We start from the raw sequence: 26,770 nt of genomic DNA, 5'->3' as shown, positions 1-26,770 counted from the left end.
TTTTTCGTTTGAAAATTTACTGATGCTTACTTGTCAACATTTTAAAACAATGTTAAAGAAGTTAAAAAAAAACTAAAGAAGAATTCGAAAAACTTTTATTGCTTTTCCCGCAGAATAATAAAAAGAAACTCCTGCGTTCTGCTGACATCGAAACCTTCCGTTCCCCTACGAGAAAAGCAAAAATCCCTACGAGACTGTCTCAAGAAATCCCCAGAACAATCCAGCCGTGGCTAATGGCGGGAAATAGCTCCCGGCGATTGGACGGTTAAGTGCACAATTTCACTGCATGAAGAAAGGCGAGAGATAAAAACAAAATAATAAAAAAATGTCCATTCGAGATCGAACAGTGCCCGAACAACAATCGGTCGTCGCACTCATTAGCTACAACAAAACTTCTCTCGAACAGAATAATAATGCTGTAGTGCAGAACAACAGTGATTCGAAAGTGCAGGAGCGAACGATTTCGCCAGCGAAGCGTGCCTATTTCCGCAGACGAATTTTGCCGCCAGAAATTTTCAATGATTTGCAAGAATCGTGTGTCGACCCCCCACGGGAAGAACTCTCGACCACTGACAGATGCGGAGGAATTGTGACCAGCGGTGTATGGGACTCTAGAACATGCGGTCGGGCAATCACTGTCGTTGGTTCACCAGTTCATCCGTTCATCAATCGGAGTAAATCGGTGGACTATAGCAGACGATATTTACCAAGTAAGTAAATAAATAAATTATGTAACAAAATACTTTTATCAAAATTCGTTGAATTGTACAAATTAGTTTATGTTCCTATTTCAGTAATTCGAATTTTTAATTATTCGCTAGGTTTATTTATTTTTCTTTTTTAGTTGAAGTTAGAGAACAGGATGTGGAATAGTTTTTAATTTTAATTCTAATTCTTGTACATTTTATTTTCGGTGTCTGAAACAACCGAATTGAAATCTCAGATTGCTATTTTCTGATTAATATTGTGTTCTGAATTATATAAATCAAGCAGTGAATTTTTTTAAAAAAATGTTTAATAGAATTTCAAAATCAAAATTTAATGTGCGTACAAGGAAAATTGATAAAAAGTTATGATTAGACAGAGCACGTGTTTGATTCAAATTTAATTTCAGATAATTATTCTGTTTGTTACCTTCAAACTGAGAGCGAATGAAGGCTATGCGTTTAATAAAAGAATTCTGGTAAAGCATTGTTTTGTTCAGCTAATATAGATTTTTTAAAATTGGAAACTTTATTATTTTTTTTTTCTATTTAGGGATATGTAGTTTTAATATTTGATTACTAACAACTGTGTCAACTGCTTGATATTTATTGTAGAGATTAATACATGTTATTCACATGGAAAAAACGCCTGTGTTTGAAATATTTCGTTTGACGAAGCACTGTTATCTGTTTCAGTTAATTCTGAATAATTTAATGATTGATTTATAAAATCATTTCGTAAATACATAATATTAGGAATAAATATTAGGAACATGAATTCTATTTAAAGTTATTAAGCAGCCAATTTTAATTTTAAAAATGATTTTTTTAAAAATTGTTCGTTATTCTTTATATTTATTTGTTTATATTTTACACAAAATGTGTTGAAAATTAAAAAAGAAAAAACCTATACGAACGATTTAATTTGTGAAAGATATTTAAAAGAAGAAAAACTAATATAAATAAAATTTGAACGATTTTCTTAAGATATTTTGTGATCACACTATAATAGGAAGAAGTGAGCTTAAAGGTGGGCTAATGTAGAATAACTCCGGTGATAGTCTTAGGATGCGCCGGAAAGATTACATTTTTGCATTTATTAAAATAACTATATTTTGCATTATTCTTACACGTATACATACAGATTTACGGACATTTTATTGCAAAAAGTACCAAATTAATATTAAAAAATAGAGAAATTTTTGGAAAAATAAACAACAAGAAAAAAAATGGAAGGTTTTGTACAAGTTTTTTTTCTGTTTATCTCACTGGTCTAACGATAGACGGAAAAGGATATATAAATATTTTTAGCAATAATTTTGGGAATTAATATTTGTTATTTTATTTAAAGTAACCAGACAATAGGAATTTCATAATAATAAATAAAATAAAAAATAATATCAAAATAGTATACAGATAAAAATGTATAAATTGTTTGAAATAAAAATAATGAATAAAATAAAAAAATTGAAATAATAAATTATTAAAATTAAAGAATAATATAAAGAAAAAAATGTACTTTATTATAAATTTTTCTTTTTTTTTTCGGGATTGTCATTCACATTGTTTATATTTAAATGATCATTCTACGTATAGTTAAATTTCAGAAGATGAATTTTTGTAAATTTACTATGAAATACTTACCATGTGATTTTATTATGAACTATAATTTAACTATCTGGAACAGTGAATTCCATTATGGAACTTTTTTTTCGATCTATCAGAAGTAATCGAAAATCGGGACTATCCTTGCGATTTAGGACATCTGGTCTGTTTAAAAGAATTTTCTTGCTTTATCCGATCATATTCTGCAAATAATAGAAGTTAAATTATTCAATAATAGAAGAATAAATATTCACCTTTCGTTCATCACAATACCTAATTTTTTAACTGACTTTAAAAAAAAATTAAATCGAGTTAATGTTTTTTTTTTAAACAATTTACGTATATGAGTAAACTTTGGAACATTTATTCTAATGCAGAATGAAAATTCAAAATTCAAAATTATCCTAGAACGTTAAGTTTTAAAATTTTTTTAACGCCTTGGAAACCATAGGTTGATTAATATGGGATTGATGCAACCGTTGCTATTTATCATCTTGTTGATCATTCATATGGAGTATGAAAATTTTTTCTGGAGCCCGTATTTGAAACATTAAAGATATTTAAACTGTGGATAACGTTTGAAAATAATGTTTCCAGGAAATCTTAATGATAGAGTTTTATTTTGTCAATGGAACTATATTAAACCATTTGATTTTTTAAAATATATATTCGTCCTTAACAAAAGGAAAAAAGTGAATTGAAACCACTTCATTCGGTATCTCATAACAAATGCATAGAATTTTCCTTTAAAAATGATATTTCTTCACGTTTTTATCTGAAACATGCTTTTTTTGCATAATTCATACAGAAATTATTAGATAATTGGAAAGATGGAAATTTCTTTATCAACAAAATTGTGCTTTAATTTGGAACACCGCTTAGTGAAAATAATGATGTGTATTGAATACAATAGGTATAAAACATCAAAAGCAACAGGAAACACGCTTTTTACCCTTTGGGAATATATAATTGTGGACACTCGATGTACTTTCCGTATATTTATGTAAAAATGGGATGATTTATCTGTTTAAATAAATGTTTTGCTATCATTGTTTTTGGGACTCCTAAAAGTGTAAGAGTTTTTTCTCTTAGTTTAGTCTCCTTTTTTAATTAAATGACTTTTTATCTTGTTAAATGCTAATGTTGTTTTGTTGAGTAAATGTTGCAATGTCTGAAGGAACAAGACAATTTTGCATGATATAACTTTGTTTAGGCTTGATTTTCGAAGATCTGACGGGGCATATTTATAAGCAAGGTTAAAAACATATCTATCCATTCATTCCGAACCTATCATTTAGTCTTTCGTATCTATTCCTTATCGCCTTGAAAAAAATCAAGCAAAGGAAATCAAATTTATAATTTAAAAGCAATGCATTATTGTTCATTTTAGATTTTTTGAAATGTAATATTTTGTAATTTGAATAGATTGAGATTTTTGTCTCTTAAAATAAATAAAATACAAAATATTTCTAATAAATCTGGATTTTTACGTCATCTGTGTTTGTTGCTATCCTAATACTTAGTCATGAAAATGGCTATAGTCATATGAATATCTCTAAGGGCTAACTGATAGGTTTGAATCTATGTGTAATGTTTCCCACTTTTCAGCACCAATTTGTTATATTTATATTATGTGTCACTCAAAACATAATATAAAATGAGCGGAAGAAAGAAACGACCTTCTGTTTATTTACAAGAAGAAAATTCGCAACATCGAATTCTGTTTATCATATTGTTCTTTCCTCGCGGGAAACGCATTGCCATGGCAACACTATTCACAAACGTTGCCATTTCTTCCTGTGAAAAATTGGCGAATTTTATTTCTCTACAAGTAATGCTAATTGTTGCTATTTAGAAAATTATTTGATAGGAAGGAGTGACTTTATCGGTGTTTCCAGAATTAAATTTTTTTCTTTTAACTGAAGGTTATTTGGTCCTGCCTTGGAAATTCCGCAGAAAAATCGCATCCTCTTCTTACGTCATTTCTCTATTTAACACATTTGCTTCTTCAGTCATATTGGCAGTATTTCGCAAAGACTAACTTATTTTGTAGCAGTCTGCATTCAGGCTGTACTTTTTTAAAGATTTGAGTTTAACTAATTTAAAGCGTCCTGCAAGGTTGCAGTAATATGAAAAAACGAAAGCTTACCTAGACGTTCTAACCCCCAGGGAGGGGCACCTCGAAATGAGGATGAGATTCTTCCGGCATGGTGGTTGGATCTCGCCACCCTGGATGGTACACTAATTGGTGGGGGATCTGACTCCTCCCATCGATGACGGGACGTACTTCCTTCGGGGAGGGTTGTACCGTGGCCGGTGACGACCCTTTTACTCAACCACAGTTCCCGCCAATGTTGTTGTTGTGGCGGTCTGGTCATTCAGTTTTTATGGTTTAAATTCGTGTGCCTTCGTGGTGGGTCGGAGAGTTAGATGGTTGACTTACCTAGACGTTCTTTGTCTTTAAGGAAGGCAATAGAGAGCTTCCCGGCATGCACGTCCTAGCAAATATGGTCAACTTAGCTGTACATGATGCGATGAAATCCCGCAGTGTTAGATTCAAGCTCAGAACATAGGACTTTTGTTAAAAAGGGGTGAATTGAATGCAGTGTTGAATGTGATGAAAATTAAATTTGTGATGATACAGCCATTATGTATTCAATTATTTTGTGGTCCTAAGTAATGCACATCATGGATATATGGTTAATAAATGGATTAATTTACTCCCACATTTCTTAATAAACATTTTAATTATTTATTTAATTTTTAAGATTTTTGTTTCGGTAGCTATCTGAAAATGTCTATATTTTTATTTAATTATTTTAACTTATAACAATGCTTTATGCATGCATCCACATAATATTATTTAAGCATTCTATAAGTATGATAACAACTAAGTAAACAATGAAAATAAAAAGCGAATCACCATAATTATAAAAAAAATTACCAAACATACATTAAAAAGATCTGAATGTTATTCTAAAATTTTTGAATTCAAATAGTTTGGATTTTTTAAATAATTTATTTAATTGACAGTTAAGGTATGTAACTATGTTCGAGATGAATTTTTGGGAAAACGTTCGAAACTAGCTATATTTTTGAATATTTGCATAAAAAATATCGAAAAAATCTATGAAACCAAAATATACAAGTCAAGTGGCAAATGTTTTTTCCAGAATTTGGAAAAAAGAGCTGTTTTTTGGCTCAAAAGAGATATAAAGCAAAAATCTTCTAGTTTAGAGGTTTATCGAATGATTTGCTTAAAACTTTGCAGATATCTTAAAGTATTTATAGTTACTGAACTAAAAAATAAGCTGAATGTCTCGCCTTTCTTTAAATATTGCGATTCTATTGATAAATAACATGAAATTTTCATTTTTTTTTTTCACATTAGGAGGCACTAAAACAATTACTAAATATTTCTAAATGAATAAATCAGTATTTTTTTTATTTTATTTCAGGAACTGCTGAAGATATTGAGAAATTATTGTTCCTAAATTTAACAAAATAATATGTATTAGAATTTAATTTATTAGGTTTTTCGTAAGAAAATTGTGTTAGAATTTGAGAAAATAGTATCTAAAAATGTAAAATAACATCTAAACGTAAGTACATGCAAATATAAAAACTAGTGTCACTTCCGAAACAATAGAATTCGAAAGACAATTCTAACGGTTTTATAAGGAAACCTGTTCAAGCATTAAGAATATTAAATAAAAAAATTCATAAATTTGCAAAAAATCTAACTTTTTAATTTAGTTCTAATAATTAATTTTTAATCTACTTGCTTGTGGCACACCTAAGTTCAGCAACCATATGCCTGTCTGTTCGGGAATCCGTTACTAAATAGAATAATTGTCCCCATTTGAAAGTTTAATTTCGGAGTAAATCATCAATTAAGTTTAATCCTCGTCATCTGATTGCTTCTGAATTCTGAGGTTAATTCCATTATATCTAATTCAGTTACCAAAAGAGAGTCGTTAATTTTTACATATCAAAATCTTTGCAGGAATCTCATCTTTATTTATTTATATATTTATTTTTTTATTTTTGCGCTGCCTCAATAAGTATAGTCCTTACTTCTCATTAGTGACTTTACTGATTCCAAGGTGCACCCTCAATTTATGTCGACATGATTATATCTATTATCCGCACATATAAACTAAACAACTTAATTGTATAACTAGTAGCTGTAGATAGTATATTTGTATTTTTCTTTCATAATATGCAATCTTTATTCAGTTCTCATTCATCGCTTTGTAAGTGTGCCATAAAACTCTTTCATAGATTTAAGATCGCACGCAATCGAATGAGAAAGCGACATTACTATTAAGCATGGAATTTATATTGGAACAATAGCTTAGAGATAATCGTCATTATTCCTTTTGTTCGCGAGAAAAATTATTTATTTCCTCTGATTTAAAAAAAAAACAAAAACTGAATGAAAAAGGATGTAACAACAGTAATGTAATGGGCCTACTATTTTTCTTGTTATCGAATCATCTACTGACACCTATATTCTTTCTATTCAATTTAACTGTTGCCGTTTAAGAACAATAAACCTTTTTAGCCTGGAGGATCGTTAGAATGAGTAATGAAATCGTTTGCTAAAATAAATAATTAAAATACTTACTGCCAGCTGATGCAGTGATAGAGAAGTTATATTTACTGAACGAGAATTTTGTGGACTGCTCACCATGGTTTAATTAAATTTTAAAAACCAAAAGAATTTTATAAGTTTTTTTTTATAGAAAATAAAATCCATATATTTAAAACGTTTATGTGGACGCATAATCAGGCCGAATTTGTTAATCACTGTTTGGCAACAACTCGTTTGTTCGGATTGTTTACATGCTTGCCTCTGTTCAAGTTGCAGACATGTTAAATTATTGAAATTGGATAATACGAAAATATAAGTTTTCGATAAGTCGATCAATTTCGATGATAAATCGAAATCGTCGATAACGGGAAAGGGCAAATTAAAGTGTTAAGAATCATTCGTAAGGAATTCAATCGAATTCAATAATTAATGGAATACAGGTGCAAAGTGTGTTTTGTTAGGTACAAAGCGATTCAAGGCTACCGAGTAGGAATCACATGATGATCCCAAAAGAATCACAGCACGATTCTTGTAGTTGGTGCAGGAGGTGTAATCTCCTAGTTATATTTAATTTACTGAAATGAGATCCATTTTCTCCTTCATAAGAAATTTGTTGATGATGTAAAAAGCTGTGGATAAAACTCTATTGGAACATATATTAATAATGTTTTATTATTCTGATACGGGCTATTGAATTGAAAGAAGATCCGTGAAAAATTGTTAATTAAAAGCTTTTCAAACTGAACGTGTCATAAACAATCAGTCAATTATCATGCCATAAACAATAATTTTTTTAAAATAAAAAAATGTTGAAGAATTAATTTACTCTGACTTAAAACGAGAGTTAAAGTTGATGCACACAGGCATATATGAAAAATTAAATTAAACTCCAAGCCTCTAGTCCGAATGTCATTCATTATTAACATCATTTATTATATGTAAATAATAAATCAATCATTTTTGCATGATATTGTATTGATTTGCCGATCTTGTCTGCATCCGGTTGATTGCGTTAACTGTGTTATCTTTGTGTAATGATTTTTTCTGAAAGCAATTTTGGTAAAGAATGCCGACCTAAAAATATTAATATGTTAGAAAAAAAAATCATTTTTTTTATCTTATTAGAATTTTAAGAAAGTTTTTGATCAGTAATTCTATTTGATTTTCAAACATTTCTTTTCTTTGAGTTTTGTACTATCTTTTGAAACTAAATCACTATCAATTTCTGTTAATTTTAGTGATATGTGTACATAAAACAATATATTTAATATTGTCGCAGCTACATTTAATACTATTTAATAATACAATAACTAAACAAATATTATTTACCAAATTTTATTTGAAATTTTATTAAATTTAAAGAAAAGAATGTGTGGAAATGAAATTAGACCTGAAAAAGTTAATTTTTTGAATTTTTAAACTGGTGGAAAAATAGATTCTCCACTATTACGTACTTCGAAGCTAAAGCTATAGAGGAAAAGTGTTAACATTTCGATTGAGTTTTCAATTAAGAAGCTAATTGTAATTTTGAAAAATCCTTTATTAGTGAATATTTATTACTCAAGAAATAACCTGCTTGTCAAACGTCGCAACTCTCGATCCACCAATCTGTCCTGTTTGCACATCGCATTTGAGTATCTAGCCTATTTATCTGAATACTTTTCTTATACGACTTCCACAAAACGCATTATTTACCAACAGGATTTGGCAATTTCTACAATTGTTGGGTCACGTGATTTCACTGTCCAATGTAAAATAACTTATTAAGTACACTTTCGAGCCTTTTTTCCTATGAATTCAATATACATTTTAGTTCTATCGAATGAAAGAATCATTATCGAAGGAATGAAAGAAAATCGATGCAATTTACAAATGAATCATTGAAGGAAATTTGGAATGCCATCCAGGAAGAAGGAGATGTTTAATTAATTTTTTTTCTAGACATAAAGTTTTGATTATTTGTTTTAATTAGCTTCGCCTGCTTTCAAAATTGCACTGAGCGAGAACTGCGAACATGATGCGAGGTAGTTCAGAATATAATTTGTATTTTGACACTGACTAATCGTTAAAGTATGAAATACGGCACTCGTAAGTTCTTTGCACCGGTTCTAGCTGCTTTTAGTCAATTTTGAACCGCTTATAGTTACGTTTTTGTGATAATATTTACCACTAGGTATGTTTTTTTTTGATAATATTTAAATATAACTATTTCTGCAACATGTTCTTTTTTTTTCTCTTTCTATTTAATTAATGTTAGCAATATGAACAATAATAAATTATATCATCTGCTTTTCCTTATTATTTATCAATTAATCATCCGCAATAGGGATAAAATATATTTTTCGAAAGATTTTAACTATTTATGATCAATTAATTTATAAAATGACTTTTAATTTGTTTATTTTTCACTTTAACAGTCTATTATTAGTTATTTCATCGAATAACTAGGTAAAATATGAAATTTTTCATCTATACTTTACTTTAACTGACTTGTCTAGCTATTTCACGAAATACTTAGTTATTCTATGAAATAACTGAATTATACAATTTAACGGTAACCTATACATTAACCCTTTCTAGGGCCATGGGAAGTATGCTTCCCACCAAATTTATCAATCTTTGTATGAAATTATGTAGGTTGGCATAAGTTCTGACAAATTTTTTTAGGAACACAGAAAATTAGATGCTTCAGTTCTTTATCTCACACAAAATGACGTGTCTTGATTTGTTACTTAATTATTAATGAACCAAATTAATTAATGAATCAAATTAAATTTATCTAATAAGCAAAATAAATCCCTTTTCTTATTCTAATTTCAAGCCTAAAAATATTTTATCATAATATGACTAGACAAAAATGGCCCTTTAAAGGGTTAACTGACTTGTCTAGCTATTTCATGAAATACCTAGTAATTCTATGAAATAACTGAATTATACACTTTAACGGTAACATATACATTAAAAGGAATTCTACCGAAAAAATTTAAAAATTATAAATTGGTTGAATCTTTTGTGAACGAGGACTATTTATTTATGAGTAAAATACATTTTTTCAAACTAGTACAAATAATCAAAAATCGGGACAGACAGCCTGCCTAATTCGAGTTGGTTAATCACTTTATATTAACCTCAGAATCACAGTAGCTTCTGAAGTGATTTGCTTTTAAATAGGAAAAGCTGAGTAAGGCGTTAGAAAGAAGCTCTCCAATCATTTTTCCCGTGCGAACTGGACCGCGAGATCAGATGAGTGCACTCGGGTCAGATGAATTCTGCAAATGCACTTTAGAAAGGAACTGGGGGAGATCGAAAGGGATTTTTCCATGTTTCTTTTGGCACGGGGGAGGAGTTTGTGGGGTCAGAGTTCATCGAGGGAGACCATCTGTTTGGAATATGCAAACCCATTCTAGAGGAGGTCACACTCCTCTCCTCTGCATTCTTGTAGAATGAGTCATTTCGTGTTTACTATTTCAGTGTTTTGATGCACATTTTTCTGACTGTGAGGTGTTAGAATTCCATGATGTTATCATCGAATGATTTATGTCATGTTTTCGGTTTATGGAATGTTGAGAGGTGTTCGTGTGCCACAAAAATCGAAGTGCTTTTATTTATTTATTTGTTTCTCTTTATTGATAGTAACCAACCATTTGCTAGATTCTAAAAATTAATCTGAAATTGAATAGTATAGTATAGATTAGCGGCTATCAACTTGTGGATTTAGGACCAAATTCCTCGCATTTAAACCAGATTTAATCATATTTTTTCACAAATAGTTTTTGTTTCATTTTATCCCTACTAAAAAATTTTCGATTTATTTTCATACTAAAACATATTTTATATTGGGGCTTTCCTGAAGTGTGGGTCAGTAGAGTCACACAGCAGTATATTGATATCGCGAAAAATCTCACTTATATTTCTTTCAATTTTTCAGTTTTGGTCAATAACAATACTTGAGGAAATTTTGCTCTTGAGATGTTTATTTTTCAAATTAATACAGCTTTGATAGTTGAATCCTGCACTGTACAAAAATAAATAACCTTTCTCTGCATCTTGTTCTTCTCTGTTGACAATTACGTTTGAAAATTTTTCTTTTTGAATCTCTTCTTTTCCCCTGCTGATTTTCGTATGCTTCTAAATTTTATGTAATTCAATTGTTTTGTGCAAGATAATTTTAATAAGTAAATTGAAATTTTTTTAAAAAAAAGCTAAACTTGTTTATTTGTTTAGCTAAAAGGGTTTATTTGTTGTGTACAAATTCTGCGGCAAATAAGACCTACTTATTTATCCAAATAAGCATTCACATTGAATGTATAATTAGTTTTAAGCATATCTTAAACCAATTTAAGTTTCTTTCCTGGCATCAGAATCGAGAGTCAAATTAAATACATTTATTATTAAGCAGCTTCATCCTGTTGTCTGTATTTTGTTCTGTTAAAGTAATGGCATGTTTAGGGTTGTGACACCCCTAGCAAAATATTAATTCGTCCCCATTCTTTGTTCGTGGTTTAACAAGTTAAATGGCGCTTATGACATAGTTTCATTTTATTACCTCTCGTGTTATTTGGTCGTAAAAAATAATATGTTGTTGTGTTGTTGTTGCTAATCTCCATGGCCTGACTTAGTCAGACCAAATCCAAAAATCCGTTGACAAGAAGAAAGTCAAAAAGTCAAAGCGAGGAAGGGAGAATAAATTTCTCCCCAATGAAATCCTAAACAGTCTAGAATATGTTCAGCAAAGGCCTGATGTTGGCAGCATTTCGTTCAAAGAGGGTAAAATTTTTCACCCTGAGAAAAGAAAAGACATTTAAGGTGGCCACTGGCAAAGCGCGACAGGCAAGTGGTGGTTTTTCTATCACAAGGAAGAATTAAGGACTGGCCTGGCTTATTGGCTCTATACCAATCATGAGTTGGGGGAACCATCCAATTCTTCTTATTTAGGAATTTCGCTTGAGAGAGCAGTTTTAAGTATGTGAGCTCACCAGAAGATGAAGTCGCTAGGCTGCTTCCTTTCTTTGCAAGCCTGTCTGCTATTTCGTTATCAAGTAGATCCACATGAGATGGGATCCACTGGAAATGAATATGATGCTGGAGTGAAATCAGCTTCAACTTCTGAAGAATAGACAAACGCTTTATCTCCAACATAAGTCCAATTGTTAAGGTGTTCCATTGAGCTGCGGCTATCAGTAAGAATCCAAAGATTCTTATAATTATTTTCGTGTAAAATGGTCTTAAGTCCCTCATCGATTACTAGAAGTTCGCTTCTAAAAAGGGAACAAATGATCTCAAAAAATAATATAAACAAACGCATTGAAGTTTTGTCTCCATGCTCCCTCAAAGATTGGCACCCGGAATGTAACTACCCCTCCTTTGCCATTTCGTATCCTTACAACTGCTGTATAGATAGGGCCTATTTCTTCATGTAAGATGTGCTACGATTTTTCAAGTTTTAATGGCGCGGAAAACTTAGCATGTATTCACTTTTATTTAATGTAAACTATATGTTTATAAGCAAAAAAAAATAACAAATTTCATTATATTTATTTAACTCTGCTATAATACTGGAGCTTGTTTTCAGGCTGCGACAAAGAATTAAAAATCAGAAATCTGGTCACGTCCTCTGGCAACTCAGGAGACCAAATTTTTTAAAACTTCCAGTAAATCCAAGATTCTTTCGAATCCAATACGCTTTCCAGGACTATAGCTGAGACAAAGCGAGAAAGATCCTTAGATAAAATCTGCAAAATATTTTATAATGATTTTTACAATTATTTTATCAATTTGACTCATCTCTATGGATTATATTAAAAAAAGCCCTATTCTATGTACATTTAATGTTGGGAAAGAAAAGTCTACAGAAGTTCATTTTTTAAATATGAAATCAAGTGTATCTTTAATAAGTTTACTTACTAAATAATATAAAACAAGAAATCCAGGACCCTTTTTTGAACGAGGACTACATTTCCGGGTGAAACAGAGTCAAAAATCTCAAATGTTCTGGCTAATACAAGATGTTTGGACATTTAAGCCGAATCTGGTTTGTTTGTTTCTTATGGCACTTGCCACTGACAAGCCCGCTGTTACGAAGACAGCGATTTAAGCCTGAGGGGGACGTCTCTTATTTTTTATAGCAGCGCCAACCAGGGCCAAGAGTACGACTTTGCCACTCACGCATCATTCATTCGCTTGCACAACCCCTTTTTACAGGAGGGCACATTCACACATCTCACAGATAGAACAACAGAAGAACAACCATGCCCAAACCGGGACTCGAACCCGGGACGCCCAGATCACGGGGAAGACGCGCTACCCCTATGCCAGGACGCCGGCCCGACTCTGGTAACATGCTTGATCATATTACACAAACTTGCACGAAGAATTTATTTATTATTAATAAGAAATAAATATTTTTATTCTGAAAAAAATTATTATTATTTTTAATATAATATATTTATTTACTAGTGAAATCCAGAATATATAAGTTTCAGAAAATATTGGGGTTAATTTCCAGAATAAATACAGACACACTTATTTTAAACGAGCAGTCAAAATTCAGCTCCGTGCTATCTCAGGTAACAAAGGACATCAAGTCATCTTAGTCACTGGCAGAATCGACCCTAGAGTATTCGACTACCAGTGCAAAATTATTGTGCCGTCCCTTCCCTTGAATATATCGTGTTTTGTTATAAATGCTTAGCTTTAAATCGAATCAAAGTACATCATTTTTATTTATTTTTTGCCATGTAATATATATATTACATCGCAAAAATATCCCTTGAATATATCCCTTGAATAATATCCCTTGAATATATCGTGTTTTGCTATAAATGCTTACCTTTAAATCGAATCATCAAAGTACATCATTTTTTTTTTTTTTTTTTTTTTTTTGCGATGTAATGCATATTTAAAATTCAGTAGATATTTTTTAAAAAAACTTAAGGGATTAAAGATGGTATATTGTTGTTTCATTTCACAATGAAAAGGGAAGGAGAAAATCTCTCTCTAGCTTTCAGTTTTGGCGTTTTTGGTTAACTTTCCTTTCTATTATGTATGTCAGCAGCAAATAATATGCAGAAAGTTACGATTAGAAATTAGCGCCCTTACACATTCGGCTCCCTGTGCCTCGGTATAGACTGCACATCCCTGGAGCCGACCTTGGGCACTCCCCCTAGTACAGATGAGCAGCAAAACAGGTGGGAAAGGCGTAAAGAAATAGGAATTTTTTTGTCTTAATCTTGAAGCCGTCGACCCCTGCAGCGAAAACCGAAAGTGGATTTCCAGAAGAAAATTCTCTGGTACGTGAGCGCTGCCGGGAAGTAAGCAAGCGCCCATTATCCACGCCTGGGTGCCCTAAGTTGAGTGTCGTGTCGCCGGTGTCGTTGGCCGAGGTAAGGGATTGCCCATTGTTATCTCATCAACACCCGATTGTCGGTGAATTGTGCTGGGTGCTCTATCCGGATCGAGGCTGCTCTCTAGTTCAGAAGCAAGTGAAGTCGTAAAAAGTTTATCAAGTGCATTTAAAATGGATTTAACGAAAATGAAGTATTTCAAAACACACTTATATTGAAGAGCTAAAAATAGTTTTTTAAAAACAATCTTTTATTATTTTTTTTTAGTCTTTAATTTATGGTTTTTTTATTATGAATACCTTGCTCACAAAAGTCCATGTGCGAAGTAATAATAATAAAAACCAGTGGGGGTGATCCCCCACCCAAAACTTTTTCACACACTCTCAGATAAATTTGTCATACCAGAGAACACTTTACATCGTACTGGCGTACAGTAGCTATGAAATATTAACTTATGTCATGATTTGAGCATTTTTATTGAATCTGTCGTGCCGTCCTTGGCGAACTATTTGGTGATTAATCTTTTTGGCATCTGTTAATAAAATTGAAAAGTCGAATTTATGTTTTAGATGTGCTTTACTCAACCGAATGAAACAAAAATTTGACACAGAACTACATTTGTAGTTACAAATTTTCAAACCAAATTTGATATATTTACGTCAATGCATTTTTGAATGATCGCGTTTACATGTTTCTGAAAATGCAGACCGACAGACGGTCAACCCGTAGTTGGATTTAGCTCAAAGTTCGACAGATGTCTAAACCATAGATGTTAAATCTGTGTACTGGATCTTATGTATCTAGCTCTCTTCATTTTGTAGTTATTGTGTTAACTTATATTCGAACAGCCGGACAGATGGACTTCTGAACAGATTTTTCTCAAAATATGATAGATAATTTCAAATTTTTTGTGAAGACCGTGTACCAAACTTCATCCGTCTAGCTCAAATCGTTTTTGAGTAATCTCTGTCACAGACTGACAGACAGGCGGACATTTTCCAAAAATTGTGTTCTTCGACTTTAAGGAGGTCTGAAACTTGGAGATTCGAATTTTTTGACGTCTATTTTTCTTTCTCTTTACTATGTATACGAAAAAGTAAAAAATGTTTTTCTTTATTTAATAAGAAAAGTAGGAAAGCATACGATAGGATGTTACACCGATACTCTTGTATAACAAATTGAAAGTTAAATTCATTACTTTTTATCGTTTCATATTTCCTTAAATTTTTGGTAAGTTCTATGGCAATATTTTCTATCTAATGGGTCATTAGTCATACATTTCCTGGTGAGAGCCCGCCTTGTTCTCCAGAATTCACTCCTTCTTTTTTCTGTTTCTGAAGATCATCTGAAAAGAGTTATTAACTAAGGGAGCGTTGATGATCGAGTGATGTTGAAGATCCCATAGCGCTGCAAGTCCGTCAATCACTGAACTATCGCACTCTATGGTAAAACATGCAATCCATCGTTTGGAATACTTAAGAGGTCAGCTAAGTGAATTACCTGTATCAATGCACTGAAAATTGTGGTTTCTATAATTTTTACGACTAACTGGCTAGATCAGTTTTGTGTACAACGACATTTTATAGTTGATGGTTATAATTTCAGCCTTTTTCTTTTCTTTTTTTTTTTTTGTTTGAATCAAAATAGTATGCCGATCAAATTAATATCATTTGGCCGATGAGAATTTTTATAATCTAGTTGTAAACTCTTCACATTATTTTATAACCACCCACTATACCTTATATTTTGAGTGGATATAATGGCAAAACCATAATTAAACTGAATGTATATTTTTGTTGATTCCGCATATTTCGATTAACTTTCGATTTTGAAACAATAACCATTCTCTTAATTTTGGATTGGGAGCACATTTCAAGGACGACGCCCGCACCCGATATTTTTCTCTAAATTTCCATGTAACATCAGTGTGAGGTCGTTTGACATTCAGACTCAAATTTAACATGGATCAGCCTATATCAGAAGTTCCCACCCTTTTCTGGACCATCGTCTCCCGTTTACAAGAAAAAAAAGCATTTCAACTTTCTCTATCTCATTACAGTTCCTCATACCAAATAAAATATCGTTTTCTTTGGATCCGTTACCGCCCGCTTGGAAAGTTCCATTGCCGACTAGGGAGGAGGAGTACAGTATCGTATTCGTTGAGAACCTATAGCTTATACCAATGATAGGCAAATGCAGATTGGTTGGAAGTTCTGGTTGGTGTACAGCAGATTTAAAAATAATAGTGTAGAAATTCAACCTAATAGCATAATTATTGCATCCTAGTTTGAACCAGATTCAAATGAAGTTACAGAAAAATGGTGACAGTATTAATATTAAAGAATGTACACTATTAATATTAGAGAAGTCTTAAAATACAATAGAAACTACGTTCATTGAAATTTTCTCAAGAAATTTGATTTTCAACAGCTTGTTATTTTCTCCGTATTTCGAAGATAACATCTATATCACGAAATTTTGTGATTTCTTTTTTTTTTCAACATTTAGCACTTTCCATCTGTCGAAATTGCAACGAAATCCATCAAATCGGTTGCCGTGAAACAAAAGACAACGTATAAAGGCATGGAAATTATTGAAGTATGCAGCTGTCTAACTGAGACATTGTGTTTACTGAATAACCTACGGAGCATGACATATTGCAACGTGTTGCGAAATGCAATACAGATAATATAGTGAGCGATGAAAATGATAATGGGAACGCCATTGAAAAATTTCATTTGAAAAATTGCAGCCATCATTTGAAAAAACACAAAAGGGATTGCATTTCTTTTGAAAATTGTAACAAATGATGTGTTTCACTTTATAAAAAAATACTTTTATGAAATATTTAAAAATAAATCTGTACAAATCAGGATATAATTTAGGACATGTGTTAATATAAAGTGGATTGATAAGTTACAATCTTCTTTTGCTCTCGTTTACAAACTGAATTTCGAAATTTTTGTGTATGGATTTTTTTTATGAATTTTTTAAATGAACAACTCGATTTTGTTAAATATGCTCGATTGCATTATTGTTTCAATCTTCATAATAAATTAGGCGATGTGTTTTTCGGCAATCAGTTATTACTTCACCATATAAATAATACTAAAATGGTCATGTCAGCAACTTTAATAATGAACTATATCTTATAAAGCAAAAGAAAGTATTATTTTAAATTAAATTTGAGAAATAAGCATGGGATATTTTGTTTGGTTAGCAATGACTGCAAATTGGCGAATAAAATTAGAAAAATCACTCCAATTGCTAAAGTCAACGTTTTATTATATCTCCCAAAACTTTAGGATGGTGAGGGGTTTGTAGATGATTATTGATGACATAGCGTCTAGGAACCATAAGTTTTCGTATGAAGTAACATTTTTAAAAATCTGTACTATGGTTGTGATTGGGAACTTTTTCTTGGTTTTCCACCATAAAGAATGTGGTGTTTGAAACTTTTCTCAAAAATGGAGGGTATTGGTGGGCAGGCGATAATTGATGACTTGTCAGAAACTATGATATATATTTAACAAAAAAAAAAAACAAAAAAAAAACGAAATTAGAGCTATTAACTAGGGACAGAAAATTCTTTCTTTGATATTTATTTTCTGTTTTAAAAAATAGGCTGATCTGTAATTTTTCTTTTTGATCTTATAAAAAAGTTTGCACATTTCCGACTTGCACACATAACACACCTTTTGTCAAGTGAGTCTCGAATTCGCGGTTCTTCAACCCCGCAGTCATATTTAACTTTGCCGTGAGGCAACTCCCACCGGGGGCACTTCAAAAATTAGGATGATAAGCTTCCGATTTGGTGGTTGGCTCTCGCTATCCTGGAGGGTACAGAAATATTGGGGGTTGGCTACCTCCTATCGATGACGGGACGTATTTCCCTAGGGAAGAGCTGTACTGTGTCGGTGATGGCCCTTAGGACTCATGGCCATAGTTCACACTAATGTTGCTGTCGTGGTGGTCCTGACATTCAGTTTTTTTTTTTCCGTGTGTTTCAAGGTGCATCGGAGTAATTAATTTATGATTACCGTGACACCAATGTGCAGGCAGAAATATGCGCAATGACTAATAATGTGTTTTGAAATAAATATTAATGGCACTGCAATCCGTAGGTAACTTTATCGCATAGTAATGACCGTTGAACTTGTCTTTAATAAAGTATCTCTGTCTTTTGAAGGATTCATGCCCAAGCCTTGTTATATATATACAATTGTGGAGGAATTTGCACCTGCACAAATTTTATCTTTCTACTTAGATGTGCATTTGAGTTTATCTTATTAACGTACTTTCCAAAAATATACGCTTACAAAAATATACAAAATTCGCTTTGAGAATAAACTAAAGCCTAACGTTTTTTTTTTCTCCCCCGAAAATTTCTAAATTTCAGTGATAGAAACATAAGATGAATCTTGACACCAAAAGATTAACACTAGAAATGAGAATCTTAATGGGATTAAAAATATTTGATATATTTGCAAATGAATTTTAAAAACAATTAATTGCTGCTATATACCATTAAACTCACAGAGTTTACATACCATCGGAAAAACTCTGTTATGGCAGAAAATTTAAAAATCGTCTAATAAATACAGAGAATACAAGGTGATTTGAAAATTTCCAGGAAAACACACAAAATCTCGTGCTAGTTGAAAAAAAAATCATAACTGATATTGTACTTGGTATCTAAAAGGAATACAGAAAAATATGATATGCCAAACGAGAAATTTGATGCCCGAAAATACCTTTCCAACTTTTAGTTCACGTTTATATAGAACTTGTTTAGATCCACAATTATTGGAAAACCTTGCTTTTTCCATTCATTAAAACTAAAGAGTATTGTTATTCTATTGTAACTAGCACCTGAGAGTCGTTCTCGCATTTCCTCTAATATTGCAAATACATACAGAGGAAAACACAGGGAATTTTTTCCCCAGATTTGAGTATCAACACTGAATCCGCATATAAAACGAAATTTTACTGATTTCAAACGCATCGTCCTTTATTCCTGAACTTATATAAATAAATATCTACATCTACCACTATCTATCTGTACATTTATCTGCAACATCCTCCACTAATACAGTCGCAGGTCACATACTGTCAATTTGAATTGATCCTGAATTTAGTTTTCAGACCTGAAGTCATTAAATCTTAAATACTTCCTGTGTGTTTCCAAAATCATACATCTTACTACTCGTTTTGTTTTCATTTCATTCAGCCTCATTTTTGTATTGAATTACCAAGAAAAACACAACCGTCATACTTCAGAACCGATGATGATGATGATAAAGGAGAAGTATGGTATTTATATATGGATGTCGGCATTGAGGAGTACTCGAGCAAACAATGGAGGTTAGAACGTCCGCCGTCTTGCCGGAACCGCGCGAAACACTTCCTGAATCGCAGAAACAAAAGGGGCATTTAGCAGAAAATAACTCGTGACCCACTGATACGCAACCCTAGCCCTTTTAATTGCTCCGCTGTGTATTATTTGAATTGTTGCAGCTCTCGACCATTCCAAGGCAACGGTGGGTTTTTGTTTGTTTATTTACCTTTCAGATTGAGATGCCGTGGAATTTTATTATTAGAACGTTTAATCGCCACGTGAAGGAAGTGTGTCTCACGGATAATGTATTTGTTCAAGTTTCATGAATTTCCTAGGCTGCATGTGCTTGCATTTACTATAATAATGAATCAGTTGTTCCACGTGGTCCAGAAGATTCAAATAATATTTTGTGTTGTGATGTGTGATTTATGTGTTGAGATACAAGTTGGTACATTTTAACTGTGGTACAGAAATATGGAATCGTGGTGATTCTACCTCCCCCCCCCCCCACCCACATAATTTTCCTGGATACCCGCGAGTTAGAATACGGGTTTGTTTGGGAAATGATTTCCTAGAAAAATATCGGAATTTAGGATAAACCAGAAAGAATTAATTGCTCAATCTCGACTTTCTCACGTACTTTCACAACATAGCAAGGTCTGTCAGTGGCGTAGAAATCGGAGATTGGGAAGGGCATAGATGCGCCAAGCTTAGAGGGCATCATAAGAATTAAGTATTTTTGTAGTAGAGGTCACTTTTAAATGGGGTCGGCGTCCTAGCATAGGGGTAACGCGTCTTCCCCGTGACATGAGCGTCCTGGATTCGAGTCCCAGTTCGGACATGGTTGTTCTTCATCTGTTTTATCTGTGACATGTGTGAATGTGCCCCCCCCCCCCCTGTAAAAAAGGGATTGTGAAAGCGAATGTGATGCGTGAGTAGTCGAGACGTTTTCTTGGCCCTAGTTGGCCCTACTAAAACAAGAGACGCTCCCTTGGCTTAAAATCGCTGACTTCATCAGCGAGCTTGTCCATGGCAAGTGCCTTTATAAACGACAACAACTTTTAAATGGCAAATATCACAAGGAACGAAAAAATAGTAAGCCTCAGATACCGTTTACTCTCCTTAATGACAGAAAGCGAGAACTGTTTATCGTGCTTTGGGCGCCACGCATCCCCGCTACGCCACTGCGTTCTCTCCATATATCATTGTAAGAGTCTGCATCTCAGGAATCTCAGGATTGCAATGATTTATATGTTGGGATGACGCAACGAGTATGTCATAATCAATATGAGCGCAAACATGGATGTTACCTCCACCACCCCTTGTATACAGTGAATCAATTTTAATTAGATGTCTCTGGCAAAATGTTGTTCTCATTCGGTCAGAAAAAACCCGCCCAAACTCATATTTGAATTTCTGATACTTATCACAAAATAAATAAATAAAATAAAATAAAGATCATTTAAGGTCGATGAAATTAATAATTTTTTCATAATATCGATGCAATTTTATTAGTACATATACTGCGAACTCGAAAATATGTAGGACATTGACAATAAAAATCTGAGTACTCTTGGTGTTAATATCACCTGTACTAGAAATGATGCAAGAAAGTTTGAGAGAGATCACTCCTTCTGGTTTCAATGCTGGGAAAGGAAAAGAGGATCGGATAAGAAGGTGACGGATCTGCGCTTCTTCTAAAGCGTGTCCATTTCGAGGTGGGTCAATACCACTCCGCCAGTGAAGCGGAGATCCTAGAAGCAGTCTCGATATAGAAGCTGATAGTGCGAGTGTCATCGTTTCATGCGCGCGTGCATTTAATACCTGTAAAAGTAATAGTTACAAAAAGGAAACGTGTGGTTTCAAAATATTATAAAGCATAAAATTTTTCAAGGCATTGATTGCTTACCATTTACTATTGAATTTGCTATGGAAGTTTGAGTTTGGCTAATGTGTTAGTTACTTAATAAATTAAGTGTAAAATTTGTGTCTCGTCTTATAATGAATAATTTATTACTTAAAGCATATCTTGAGGATTTTCTTTCAAATTTAGAAATTCGATAGTCTTTGCACAATATTACAATACTTGGAGTAATAAGTTCCTTCCTCGGATTTAAATAAGGCCGCGGTGGCCTGGTGGTAAGGTCTCGGCTTCGAAGCCGGAAAGTTTCAGGTCCGACACCCGGTTCCACCGCAGAACCAACGTGTAAGCGGATCTGGCGTACGCTAAATCCGTCGAGACCAAACGTCCTCCCTCTGGTGTGGAAGTTTCAAGAGGGAGATGCCAGCTCCGATGATGTCCTCGTCATCTGATAGCGGTTCAGAATTACGAGGACCATCCCAAAATAGTTCTGGTGTTACTTTAAAATCGTGAAGTTAATATAACTAAACTAAACTAAAGCAATGTATCTGCTACTTCCATTCTTCCTGTATCACTTTAAAAGATAATTTTCATAGAATTCTCCTTCTTTTTACTTCCTTTAACTTTTAGTTTCTTTTACTTCATTTGATTTTCTTAATGAGTTTCTTAGACTCTCCTTGTGGCCGGATTTTTTACGAATTTTATACTAGTTGAAAAATAATGAAATACGGAACCATTTTTAAACAACTTTTTAAAGCAATACATATATTTGGCGCTGGATGTCCAAGAATGTTTTTACGCCAATAAACTCCATGAAAGCAAATCATTCATCATTATTTCTCGGAAGGAAACTTAACCATTTTGGATTAAGTTCGGATGCCGTGGTGTCGTGTAGTGGGTTTGGAACAGGAAGACTCATTTTGCAGAATCCCTTTTCTCGGATGATACACCGTATACACAAACTTGAATACGTTGAATCTATCGCGATCAAATATACTTACATTGATATGGCATGGGAGAACTAGTTGCTAGTTCAGATATTGTCCTTGTCATTTGATTGCGACTCAAAATTGGGTACTTACGTATTATCGCAACCAGGTTGGCGCGATTTGTAAGTTTGAGTAAGAAAGTATGAATAGAAAGAAAATGTACATTTATTAATTACAGATAATTGCCGTAAGTAGGGTCGCCAAATTTGGCGATTTATGCGAATTTTGGCCTGGTTGCGTTAATACGTAAGTACCAAAAATTGCAGTCTACTTCCGAAATCGGTTTCACATAGTTTGATAATAGAACGGTAATCTCAATAAACTAAATAGATGTTGTATAAATTGGGGATTACGATATCAATTCTACTCACTCTGAACTCATTTGTGTCTTTCTTAATTACAAGGGCGATTGTTTTACTTTCTTATTTTACTATATTACTGTATTTCTTACGGATTTTGTACAAGTGAACAAATTATGAAATGCTGCAACTTTTTTATATAACTTTTTTAAAACAAGGCATATATTTGGCGCAGCACATTCAATAATATTTTTTACGCTGATAAACGTTATCAAATCAAATCATTCATTATGATTTCTGCGGAAGAAACTTTTACCAACCATTTTGTATTAAATTCAGACTGCTTGATGGCAGTGTATCGGATTTGGAATAGGAAGCTTGTTTTAAATAATCCAAATTCACTGACGATAAACAGTATACACAAGCCTTAACATGTTGGATATATAGAGAGGAAACGTGCCTTTACATTGATGTTGCGTGGAATTTAAGAGAGCTAGATGTTTATTCTGATATTTCCCTCGTCATCTGATTATGATTCAAAATTGCGCGATACATTCCAAAATCGGTTTCATGTAGTTTGATAATAATATGGTAATATTTTGTCGAGGAAATCATTAAGGCATAGTTTCACAAAATATTTAAATTTTAGCAACCATTAATTCCGGGGCACCAATTGGTCGACAAAGGCGTCTAATAATTAAATAAAGAATGGAAACAGAAAAACGCGAATTTCAATGATGAGAGAAAAATAAGTTTAAGGTATTTGACTGTATTGAAGAGCTTTTCTTTTCTTTTTTTTTTTTTTAATAATGATATTTGAAGAAACATTTTTCTATTTTCAAATGACATCTATCAAAAACTTAATATATCTTCAAAAATATTTTATTTTTTAATTATTTGATAATTTTTTGTGCGAAATATGTTTTTTAATCAAAAAGATATGACCGTATATCCTAATTATTGATGTATTGGATAAGGACTGAAGGAAACGTTTAGGAATTATTCAAAATTCCTGCAAATTACAGGAGTTTCAGGATAAATTCATAAATTTTTGTGGAATTTTGATTTTACTTCAAAGTTTAAAAATGAAGTTAATTAAAATTAATTTAGAAAATTAGAATTTAATTAAGATGCTACTAATTGCGATATTTATGCCAGTGGTATAATCTACGAATTCATTTTTCGATTACTTAGATATTGTATTGGATACTTACTGACATCTTTTTCCAGGTTGAAAACCTTAATATTTACTACAGTTTGTTGCTTGGAAAAAGATCTAAGTTTTGGTACTTACTGCATTTACCATTATATTTTTCATTTAAATTCTGTTTTACATTCGTATCATTTTTACTCCATTAGGGTCATATTCAGAACTATTTAACTTGGTGTAATGGTACACATGTATTGTAACAGTCAGAATATTATCACTTTGGATTGCCACTTATGCTGGGTTTACACTCGGCCAATTATAAGACGGCTAATAGGCAGCGCATGCGTAGAAAGAGACTGATTTATGTTTGCCACAATTTTATAAGACAGATTCAGGCATTCCTTGCTTGGCTATAAATTCCCGTTTTGGCATCCATGAATTTTTCTTTTTCACTACGTATCGTATTAAAATGATGGATATTTACACAAAAAAACATAGTAAAAAAAAAAGGTCAATATACCTAAATTTGGAAAACTATATAAAAAAATGGCAAATAAAATAAAAATAAAAATAAATTGCATCAGGAAGACAAAAAAATGGAATTAATCTATGATAAGTGATCAATTTTTTTCACGCCAAAAAAAGCCGCCAAATTCGACCAACGCATGCGCAGTGATAAAAAAATTTTTTTTTAAAAATGCAATACAGCGGCATATTGTACCATCGGGACAATTACTTGTCATCGATGGGACAGCATTTTTTTTAGCTTTTCTACGCATGCGCTGCCTACTGGCCGTCTTATAAATGGTCGAGTGTAAACCCGTCATTACTGCAGTTGTAAATTAGGCGAGTTCGCAAATTGTACAGGCAACGTACGGCAACGTCGTGATGTTTCGGAGTTCCGCGATGTGACAAAGTGGTCACGAGCACCTCCACATCATAATTTGGAATAGATACTTTAATTTGTTAGTTTAGGGAAAGTTAAATTTAATTGAACTAGTTTAGACGAGCGCAGTAAAGCTCTAACGTCATGAAATTTGGTAATTAATTTAATTTATACATATTTTTCAATATTTGATCTAATTTAATTAATTAAAATAATAAAAAAGATTATTTATGGGGTAAATAGATAATTTTAATGGATTTACGTTGCACGTGCCTTTTTTCTATGGGGGACTGATCATAACTGGGCTGAATAAAAATTACAGAAAATTTTCACGCGTGTAGCACATCGTAGCTATCTAGGGCCTAAACAGTAATAATTTTGAGAATTTTAAGCCACCAAATTGGCAACAGAGTTACGATGTCCTCAGCTTTTTTACGGCTGGGAAATTAATGTAAACATTATCAATTGCAGCTCTAGGTCTTTTCCTAGAGCTGGGTAAAGCAGGATCGTATGCAGGTAGATTTAGTAACTCGTTGCGAATCTGGGGTAATTTTTCAAAGAACTTAATTGACGTTCTTTTAATAAATTCCGAAACAGGTTCAATTTTGAGGTCGTTATGTATTATTTTTCCTCTGACGTACCAGGGTGCGTTAACTATTTTCCTCAGTTGTCTGTTTTGAAAAACTTGCAACCTCTTGATAAACTGTGAATCGCATTGTCTCTAGCGGGATTCGAACTCACAATCTCTTGATTATGAGACCAGTGCTATGACCATTCGGCCATGGAGAAGAAATTGTACAGACTAACTCTATGGCATAGGATACCGACGTGATCTGATTGGTTTAAGTCTTGGCATCTTTTTGGCCATGTTTTGCACTCATAATAGTATAGTTATCGCTTATTTGGCTCAAACCTTGCAAAACTGTGCCAAACTGTTTCCGATCTTTGTTGATGTTCTTGAATCCATTCCTAAAATATGTGTTACAGAAATGCAAGAAATAAGTATTCAAAAGAAATGTATAAACTATTTATATATTTATAAATCTTAATATTAAGTTAATAACAAATATCAAGATTAATAATTAGATTGTTAATAACTATATGAATCTAAATATCTTAACAATATCTTCTTATTTTATTTTGCATGACTATTCAATTGAATGCGAAATTAATAAATAAATATCTTCTTATTTTATTTTGCATGAATATTCAATAAGAATTATAATGATTTCTATTCCGTTTAATGTCGTCTAAATATCTTAATAAATATAGTATATTTGCATATAAATATTTTATAGTAATGATTTTAACGTGAAAATTTAATTAAAAAATTGGGCGATCATTTCCCGTAAAATAAAAGCTTAATTTTCAAGTCTTATTTTAATAATACTTCACAGAAAAATTGCTACCTGTGCTAATTCTTTATTTACAAGATCTGAAATAAGAAAAATAGCTCTATTTTCATCAATCTCAATTATTTTATAATTGTATTTCTCTGGAAGATTTAATTCCTCCATTTTGAAAAATGGCAGGCAAAAAAATACGTAGAAACCAAACAATGCAACAGGGTTGCAACAGCTACAGCATAGAAAGTCTGTGCGAAAGAAATCGACCAATCAGAGCACGTCGGTATCCTTTGCCATAGAGTTAGTCTGTACAATTTGCGAACTCGCGTAAATTAGCTACCTGGTCTGAATTGTGTATGATAGTTAGCAGTTGAATAAAATTAAACCATTTATAAACAGGGTTGATAAAAGCAGAATTTATATAAAGGCATTAAGTCTTCTAATGCGTTAGTTAGTAATGTAGATAGAAAAATATATTCTGCGCAAAGCTATTTAAAAAGCTTCTTATTTAAGTTGAACAAAAGAATAACCACGACAGAATTAGTTTTAACATCTCGTTGGTTATGCCGATTGCCCATTCAGTGTTAGATATGCATTTCTATTGTTTATTCGATAGCTTAATATCCGCACTCTTTTGATATAGCATATAATT

At 32.4% G+C, this 26,770-nt stretch overlaps 1 protein-coding gene across 2 annotated transcripts in view; it reads left to right on the top strand.

Annotated features, from left to right (window-relative positions):
• Positions 1 to 316: 316 nt before the first annotated feature.
• The window catches only part of LOC129967077 (heat shock 70 kDa protein 12A-like), an 86,955-nt gene continuing 60,501 nt past the window's right edge, over positions 317 to 26,770 (top strand). For both annotated transcript variants that reach the window (XM_056081742.1, XM_056081740.1), the window contains exon 1: positions 317 to 710. In XM_056081742.1, coding sequence (XP_055937717.1) covers positions 326 to 710 — 385 coding nt within the window. In that variant the 5' untranslated portion in view covers positions 317 to 325. The remainder of the gene's footprint in view (positions 711 to 26,770) is intronic.

This window comes from Argiope bruennichi, chromosome 4 (assembly GCF_947563725.1).
Source record: "Argiope bruennichi chromosome 4, qqArgBrue1.1, whole genome shotgun sequence".
Classification (NCBI taxonomy): Eukaryota; Metazoa; Arthropoda; class Arachnida; order Araneae; family Araneidae; genus Argiope; species Argiope bruennichi.
This window is presented reverse-complemented; position numbering and strand designations above follow the sequence as displayed.